Consider the following 9767-nt stretch of genomic DNA (forward strand, 5'->3'; position numbering starts at 1 on the left):
TGTGGGCCGGGGTCGGCTCTCTGAATCTGCTCTCTGAATCTGCTCTCTGAATCTGCTCTCTGAATCTGCTCTCTGAATCTGCTCTCTGAATCTGCTCTCTGAATCTGCTCTCTGAATCTGCTCTCTGCCAGTAAAAAGAAGATGAGGTGAAGTTTATTTTTGTCCGTGAGCATGAAGATCTTCCTTTTACAGTATTTGGTCAAGGAGGGTAAAATAAATCTGTCCTCCTTTCTCATCCCCCTCTCTCCCTCTCCTCTGTTCTTTTATCGGGCCACGGTTCTCCCCAGACTTTGTTGCCATGACAACTTCCAGCAGCGCTGTCGGCCCAGCCCGGCTGGGTTCTAACAGGACCTGGTTTAGCTTCTCTTTTCCTTTTAACATCTTCTCATTTCCACCAGCTGCTCCCCTCTCCCATCTACCCCACCCCTGCAGCTATCTCAGTCTGGCTGGCCATGCTCCATTCCCACCCCATCATGTATATCTACTGTAACAGCACTCTCCCACTCTCATGGAGTTCATAGGGTGCAGAGCTGGAGGGTTACTGAGAATCTCTCTCACAGGGGGATAAGGTCAATTCTGTGTGACTCATATCTGTGATAGAGAGTGAGTGAGGCTGAGTGTGAGGGAGGGAGATAGACACAGCCAGTGTCTGAAAGAGGCTATGGGGAGATGAGGACGACAAGGCTGTGAGAAAAGCATTCTGCTGGACAGGAAATCAATGGGATGTGTATGTGGGGGGAAGCATCAGACCAAAAGCACAAATTCAGAATCAATACCTGGAAACTGGGCCAGGTTCAGCTCTGTGTTATGTGTGTGTACAGTGTGTGTGTGTACAGTGTGTGTGTGCAGTGTGTGTGTACAGTGTGTGTGTGTGTGTGTGTATATTTGAACAGTTTGTTTTTCCCATAAATTGAATAAAACTGACCCAGCAGTGATCCCTGAAAAACATCCAGAAAGGCAATGCGACTTGATTCATGATTTTTCAAGCCTTCTCACTGTCAGTAACATAATTAACTTTGGTCCGGCTGATTAATTAGCCATATGGACAATAACATCAGAGAGGATTAAAGGCCAACTCATCCAAAGGAGAAAATGGCCCTTTTGGGATCTGCAGCAGAGAGCACAAACCACACCTTCACGCTTGTGGAATCTAACAACCCAAGAAATGAAATCAATTAAACACACTAACAAATTAATATCGGAGAAAGAGAGGAAGGGAGCACAAACAAGAACACTGGTCATACCTGAGGCTTTGTGCTCACTGATAGATCCTGCATTAAAACATCCCAAATGGGACCCTATTCCCTATATAGTGCAAGACTTATGACCAGAGCTCTGGTCAAAAGTAATGTACAATATGTGACCGACCGGCTCAAATCGGTCTTATGTAGCAAAATTTGAAATTGTGTTTTTTTTACATTGGATAAACTTAGAGACTACAAAATGGTAGCGACAACCCTGTGGATTCCTCAGGGGCCACTGATCTATCAGGCTGTCTCTGATGCCAGCTCTGAGAGCAGCACATACATGGAGATAGAGATAGGCTGCCTCCCAGTACTTTTGACCAGAGCCCTATGGGACATATTCCTACAGGACTGGCCGAAAGTGGTGCACTATAAAGGGAATAGGGTTCCATTTGGGAGGCAGACTATCTTTATCTCCATGTATGTGCTGCTCTCAGAGCTGGCATCAGAGACAGCCTGATAGATCAGTGGCCCCTGAGGAATCCACAGGGCTGTCGCTACAGCCTGCCTGACCTGGCTTGGCCCTGCCTCCTGTCACTAGGTAGCCTGTGCTATGGGACAGAGCAAGCTGGACAGAAGGGCACGGCATATGACTCTCAATGGGACCCGTGCAAAACAGAGAAGGAAGAGGCAGGGGAGCTCTTAAAACCTTTCTGACTGACCACTACTGTTTCAGAAGACTTCATTTTTTATCGCTGCATTCGTACTTGTATATCAAAAGATGGATCTCTTAATGATTTTAATATTAAATGCGATAGGCCTACTGTAAACGAGCCAATAGAAAGTACTATAAGTATTGTAGGTAGATGTGGAAGTATCTGCCTTACATTGACTGCCCTGATCTTGGAAGCGTCATGGAATCTCTTAGAAATCCAGCCCTCTTCTTCCACCTGACTCAGTTTTGTTACATAGTGGTGGATACCTACACTTGCCAGAAAATCCTGTTTTATCTCATGGTACAGTATGCTGCCAGGCCCTACATTGGATGTCAGATGTCAGCCGTTAGTGACAACAGCCTCGCCCAGTGAAGGCACACTCAATGACCAATATGTCAACTAGCTACATCATCCCCTTCAATGAAATCACCCATTCTCTGTCTATTCTAAGCTAAACATCCACAACATTTCGGCCTATAGCACCGAATGTCTCTTTATTGCCCCCCCAAACTCCGGTTGTTTGATTGAGCCGAACAATTTGTACTTGAGATATTGAAAACTAAAAGTAGTAAGTGTGGTGGTTAGTCTCAGGAAACAAATCCAAAAGCCTAAACAAAGAAAATATGCAACAGGTTTCAACCACTTGACAACTAGCTATACCTTATCCCAAAAGACTATCAAGGAGATGATCATACTGAGTTTGAGACTATACCCACAAACCCTAAAGCAAGGACATGATTAGCATGCAAGATGTGTGGAACATGCAGTTCCGTCCAGACTGATACAACACAGTACAGAAACAGCCATGGCTGGGGTTCGAAGTTGATGGATGGTAATATAACACACACATAGAGAATGTGTGCTGTGATGCTTGGCTACAGCTCTTCTGACCATCATTAATAGGGCCTTAATGGGGTGATAGTGAGATACGATTCATCAAATGATGTCTTGGTCCCGTGCTCTGCTGTGATTGGTCCATGGCTCATGAGTCTCTTTTAACTTTGCCAAAAAGTGCTTAATGACTCAAAAGACATGGTCCAACAGCGAGCAGCAATCAGATTCATGAGTTGTGGTCCAATGCTCTGCAGTGATTGGCCATTGGCTTGTACTCCAGCACAATAAGTTACGGTCCACAAGCTAGGCCTTGGTGTGGAACACTGCAGTCATCAGCCCATGACTTTAAGAAGGACGGACAGTGAATGGAAGGAGTGATGTACTAGATGCCAAAAACACAAGTTAAGGAAGCTATATACAGTATATGAAGTCCATTCCAGAAGGCACTACGTACATGGTCTGCAGCAGGCTCTGCGGCACCGAGCAGTTAGCCTTTGAAGAGAAGTTCCAAAACAATCCGGGCCCCATCTATCAGTACAAAATAAAATCATCCATTGGCGATTGAAAGAAAGAGGGGAAAAAAGTGAACAGCAAAGTTTAAGCCATATCATCATGACTCATAGGTCGATTTTTACAGTGATAGGAACAGAGCAGCTTTACATGGAGGAACAAACACACCAGGTATATTGCTCTTTGTGGTTGTATTAATACCCAGAAGCAGCAGAGAAACAGACCTGGTCCCATACAGTGGGCTTTGTTGAGCTTGCATATGCTAAAGGGCAAAAAGTGAACCTGATAACTGTTATTTTTACACTGTACAGGGTGAGAATACAACCTAATAAACAGTGTGAATAAAGTAACAGGAACATTGTGTCTAACGTCCAATTGTTAAAGCGTTTGATCCTATAATCAAATGTACAGTATTAGGGTTCTGCACCAGTCTTATATAATACAATGAATTGGGGCTGCACCAATATGATTTCATATTATCTTGTCGACAGAAACTGTACAAAGGAACAGGACATATTTCTGACAGGGTGAAAATCAAACACATCAGCATTTACCTTCAGACCAGGAGCATGTCATCATTTTTCTGACAGATGGTGATCACTCACAACATGTCAGGCCTGACATTCAGCCTCAGATCTCTACGTTTTTCCTACAGGTCCAAGTGTGCAACTACCATTCAACAAGGCAGGCGGCCATGCACACACAGCATGTAAATGAACATCTACCGACACACACAGGTATCAAAGGAGAGGTAACAGATATCCAATTTAAATGTCCTCTGATGAACTCTTTATTGAGACTGTAAAACTTGGAACACAGTCTGTTTGGACCAGAATATCAACTGTCCTGCCTCGATCTCTAACTCTGCCACATGCAATGGCCTCAGATATGAAGTGTGGTTCTTTTGTGATTAGTGTGGCTGCTGTTTATTGAAGGGTAGGGTAGAAAGTAAACTGTGTTCTACGGCTGACACACAACTGAACACAACAACTCAAAGCAGTTCGCTGTTCGCTAGTCTCTTTAGCTAGAAAGCAGAAGGCCTGCACCTGGTAAGAAAGTTGGCTGTATATTCTCTACATGACTTATTAATACGCAGGCTGCTAGGGATGTCTAAAGGCAGGACTGATCTATATGACGCACTCCTGTTTCTAGGGTTAATAAATTCAACCTGACGACCTCATACTCGCGCCAATGCAGAGGCTGGCACACTGTCCTACAGCACTGGGACACAGTCAGAGCCTCATTTATACAGCTAGGAGGAGACAGTAGAGGACCTGGGGGGCTAATGTCTCCATACTGTATGTGCAGTCAATTCCGTCTCCCATCATCTATGTAATATAACATCCTTATGCACTACAAAATAGTTAAGTCAAGCTTTGCAAAAATTTGTTCTGTCATTCTATCTCATGTAGGTCTTTTGTCATCTGATCCAAACTGAGCAGAATGAACATACAGACAGATAAGAACTTACCTGCTGTGGTGGTTTGAGCTGCTAGGGTGGCTGTTGATGCGTCTGGATTTTGCAGTGCGTCTGTTTCCCTCTCTCTTTCCCCCAGTCTGTTCTGGTCTGTGTGTCTGTGTGTGCTACAGAGAAAGGCTGTCTACTCTATGGGTTCTCTGATACCCTCTCATCCTCCCTCCTTCTTTCTCTCCAACTCCCTCCCTCCCTGATAATAAACAGAGAGCATGTGTTATCCCCGATGATGCAGCATGAGAGCGCCACCACACTGAAAGATCAGAGGCAAGGGAGGAGAGAGGAGGGGAGAGTGGACAGGGTGATGAAATTAAACAGGGAAGAGTGAAAGTGATGGGAGGTAAATTAAATAGATGATAGAGATAAGGAGAGATGCTGAGAGCCTGCTTGAGAGAAGGATATGGTCATAAAAGTGAGATTTAGAGTGATACAAGATAAAGGATAGATCATTTTGGGGTAACAATTATTGCTCTTGAAAACAGAAGAGTGAAGCTTCCACTGCACCAATAAGTTCACAATCACGAGCTTCAGAATACTATTTCTAACAACACCCACAAAATGACACAAAAAATATAGTACATAATGGATTTATCATTCCCTTTGACACATTTCAACTCTAGTCAGCCTCTCTCAGGCTCCCTCACACCCACACAGGCATAAACATATACAATGGGCTACCGGGGATCAGACGGTTTACTTTTGAACATCATTTTTTTTCTCCTTTGATATCAAAACACAGTGGACATCATGCAGACAACATTGGATCTGTGTTTATTTGCTGAATCCAGAGAGCATACCCCATCACATCTCTCCCCTCTCTCTCCGCACTCTGTTGTCCCTTACGTCTAGATTAACATTTGTTTTCTTCATTTCACATTGACAAAGTGACCTACTTTAGAACATCACTATGTGACTGACTAGACACAGAGTGTTATCAGACTAACTAGACACAGAGTGTTATCAGACTGACTAGACACAGAGTGTTATCAGACTGACTAGACACAGTGGTATCAGACAAGATGGAACGATTGCCAAAATCTCTTTCACATCTTGTTTATCTCAGCTAAGAGGAGACTGTTTGTATACAATAATTAAAAAAGGTTTCAAACAGGGGTGCAACTTTGGTTTTAGAAGTGGGGGGGACACAACGTTTATTTAATTAATAAATCGGTCGGAGGCTTTTGCATGGTCCAAAAGCACACCGTTGCCTCTTTTTGTATCACATTCCAGTGATACAACTGTGGGTGGAATGCAATTTCAGAATGCGGGGTGGACATGTCCCCCTCATCCCCAGTGAAAGTTGCGCCCCTGGTTTCAAATATGCTTATGTCTAACGTATGAGAATTTGATCATGAAATGTAGTCATTGCTGTAAATTACATTCTATGTGTTTTTCTCCTTGTAAGTGGAGGTAAACTGGTACATTAATTGAGATAAATCACAAATGTTTTTTGTTATTGTATGGTATCCCTCTTAAGATATATACTGCTCCAAAAAATAAAGGGAACACTTAAAGAGCACACCCTAGATCTGAATGAAAGAAATAATCTTATTAAATACTTTTTTCTTTACATAGTTGAATGTGCTGACAACAAAATCACACAAAAATAATCAATGGAAATCCAATTTATCAACCCATGGAGGTCTGGATTTGGAGTCACACTCAAAATTAAAGTGGAAAACCACACTACAGGCTGATCCAACTTTGATGTAATGTCCTTAAAACAAGTCAAAATGAGGCTCAGTAGTGTGTGTGGCCTCCACGTGCCTGTATGACCTCCCTACAACGCCTGGGCATGCTCCTGATGAGGTGGCGGATGGTCTCCTGAGGGATCTCCTCCCAGACCTGGACTAAAGCATCCGCCAACTCCTGGACAGTCTGTGGTGCAACGTGGCGTTGGTGGATGGAGCGAGACATGATGTCCCAGATGTTCTCAATTGGATTCAAGTCTGGGGAATGGGCGGGCCAGTCCATAGCATCAATGCCTTCCTCTTGCAGGAACTGCTGACACACTCCAGCCACATGAGGTCTTGCATTGTCTTGCATTAGGAGGAACCATGGGCCAACCACACCAGCATATGGTCTCACAAGGGGTCTGAGGATCTCATCTCGGTACCTAATGGCAGTCAGGCTACCTCTGGCGAGCACATGGAGGGCTGTGCGGCCCCCCAAAGAAATGCCACCCCACACCATGACTGACCCACCGCCAAACCGGTCATGCTGGAGGATGTTGCAGACAGCAGAACGTTCTCCACGGCGTCTCCAGACTCTGTCACGTCCGTCACGTGCTCAGTGTGAACCTGCTTTCATCTGTGAAGAGCACAGGGCGCCGGTGGCGAGTTTGCCAATCTTGGTGTTCTCTGGCAAATGCCAAACGTCCTGCACGGTGTTGGGCTGTAAGCACAACCCCCACCTGGGGATGTCGGGCCCTCATACCACCCTCATGGAGTCTGTTTCTGACCGTTTGAGCAGACACATGCACATTTGTGGCCTGCTGGAGGTCATTTTGCAGGGCTCTGGCAGTGCTTCTCCTGCTCCTCCTTGCACAAAGACGGAGGTAGCGGTCTTGCTACTGGGTTGTTGCCCTCCTATGGCCTCCTCCACATCTCCTGATGTACTGGCCTGTCTCCTGGTAGCGCCTCTATGCTCTGGACACTACGCTGACAGACACAGCAAACCTTCTTGCCACAGCTCGCATTGATGTGCCATCCTGGATGAGCTGCACTACCTGAGCCACTTGTGTGGGTTGTAGACTCCGTCTCATGCTACCACTAGAGTGAAAGCACTGCCAGCATTCAAAAATGACCAAAACATCAGCCAGGAAGCATAGGAACTGAGAAGTGGTCTGTGGTCCCCACCTGCAGAACCACTCCTTTATTGGGGGTGTCTTGCTAATTGCCTATAATTTCCACCTGTTGTCTATTCCATTTGCACAACAGCATGTGAAATTTATTGTCAATCAGTGTTGCTTCCTAAGTGGACAGTTTGATTTCACAGAAGTGTGATTGACTTGGAGTTACATTGTGTTGTTTAAGTGTTCCCTTTATTTCTTTGAGCAGTGTATATCAATCAAATCTACTCAGTTGGAATGGATGTCTGAGGGGCATTTGTTATAATCTTCCCTGGTTAGAGGGAACAGGAAGAGTTGATAAGATTGACCCCCCCCCCCCCCAATCGGCTTAACCTGGGCGATCAATTAGACTGTGGCACGATGACCAGCCTATTGAATCAATGTGTCCTGGTTATTGAGTCATCCCTCTGTGTGCCTGGCAGACATCTCAGCTTGGATGTCGGCTCACCACTTCAAGCTCAACCTCGGCAAGACGAAGCTGCTCTTCCTCTTGGGGAAGGCCTGCCAGCTCCAAGACCTCTCCATCACGGTTAACAACTTCACGGTGTCCCCCTCCCAGAGTGCATAGAACCTTGGCGTGAACCTGGATGACACTTTATCATTCTCTGCTAACATCAAAGCAGTGACACACTCCTGCAGGTTCATCATGCTCTACAACATCTGTAGAGTACGACCTTTCCTCACACAGGAAGCGGCGCAGGTCCTAATCCAGGCTCTTGTCACTCTCTGTTGGCTGGGCTTCCCGCTTGTGCCGTCAAACCCCTGCAACTTATCCAGAATGCTGCAGCCCGCCTCGTATTCAACCTTCCCAAGTTCTCCCATGTCACCACGCTCCTCCGCAAACTTCACTGGCATCTACCACAAGACCATTGTGCTTGCCGACGGAGCAGCAAGAGGAACTGCCCCTCCCTACCTTCAGGCTATGCTCAAAACCTACACCCCAACCCGAGCACTGTTCTGCCACCTCTGGTCTCTTGGCCACCCCACCCCTATGGGTGGTCAGCTCCCGCTCAACCCAGTCAAAGCTCTTCAACCCAATTGAACAGCTCTCCTGGCACCCCAATGGTGGAATCTGCTTCCCCTGAAGCTAGGACAGCAGACTCCCTGCCCATCTTCCGAAAACAATTTAAACCCTACCTTTTCAAAGAGCATTTTCCTACTAACACTGGCTTTCCTGATAACTACTTTATTAAGGGAAAATGTACTTGCTACCACTGTGATATGTGGTTCTCACCCAGCTACAGTATCTTGACTCTTGAGATGAATGCACTAATTGTAAGTCACTCTGGATAAGAGCATTTGCTTAATAACTAAAATGTAAATGTAAAATGTCTGAGAAAGGTATGGCATTGCTATGGCTCTACAGTCTATTGTCTGTTTTGACTGAGGCAGACACCTCAGAAATGTCTCATGCAGCTCCTGACAGGCTGTCAGACTCAATCGGTTGCTCACAGATGAGGATGTGCACTTTAAAGAGGTATGCAGGACATGTCTGTACAATTGTATGCATTTGTGAGAAAGATGGTAGTAGTATAGTGGGTGTGATGTGACTTGAGTAAATGAGGGATACAAAGTATATTGAAAGCAGGTGCTTCCACACAGGTGTGGTTCCTGAGTTAATTAAACAATTAACATCCCATCATGCTTATGGTCATGTATAAAAATGCTAGGGTGGCCATTATTTTGTCGACCATGGCTATGCCCCCATACGATGACAATGCCCCCATCCAAATGGCACGAGTGGAGTGGTCACTGAATGGTTTGTTGAGTATAAAAAATATTTAAACCATATGCCATGGCCGTCTCAGTCACCAGCTCTCAACCCAATTGAACACTTATAGAAGATGCTGGAGCCTGAGACAGCGTTTTCCACCACCATCAACAAAACACCAAATGATGGAATTTCTCGTGGAAGAATGGTGTCGCATCCCTCCAATAGAGTTCCAGACAACACAATCTTTGCTATGTACATTGAAGCTGTTTTGGCTCGTGGTGGCCCAATGCCATATTAAGACACAATGTTGGTGTTTCCTTTGTTTTGGCCGTTACCTGTATATCTACACTAGCTACACACAGTACCAGAGTTCCAATTTATTTTAGGTTGAGTGAGGTTACTGTTTTGAGCATGGAGTGCATACAGTTGTACAGATTGGCAGAGTGTACCACCACAGCCTGGTTGTTGACCACCACCATGAGTG

At 45.3% G+C, this 9767-nt stretch overlaps 1 protein-coding gene across 3 annotated transcripts in view; it reads right to left on the reverse strand.

Moving 5' to 3' along the window:
- LOC106573649 (protein NDRG4) overlaps positions 1-4861 on the reverse strand; it is a 36017-nt gene extending 31156 nt beyond the window's left edge. Inside the window, exons 1-2 of one of the 3 annotated variants that reach the window (XM_014148889.3) lie at positions 4716-4857; positions 3189-3262 (exon numbers count right to left, since the gene is read on the reverse strand). In XM_014148889.3, the coding sequence (XP_014004364.3) occupies positions 3189-3262 (74 nt within the window). In that variant the 5' untranslated portion in view covers positions 4716-4857. Of the gene's footprint in view, positions 1-3188; positions 3263-4715 lie in introns of all 3 variants that reach the window. The other 2 variants (XM_014148888.3, XM_014148890.3) reach the window with 2 other exon arrangements.
- Between the last annotated feature and the right edge of the window lie 4906 nt (positions 4862-9767).

Source organism: Salmo salar, chromosome 16 (genome assembly GCF_965601325.2).
Source record: "Salmo salar chromosome 16, fSalSal1, whole genome shotgun sequence".
In the NCBI taxonomy this organism is placed as follows: Eukaryota; Metazoa; Chordata; class Actinopteri; order Salmoniformes; family Salmonidae; genus Salmo; species Salmo salar.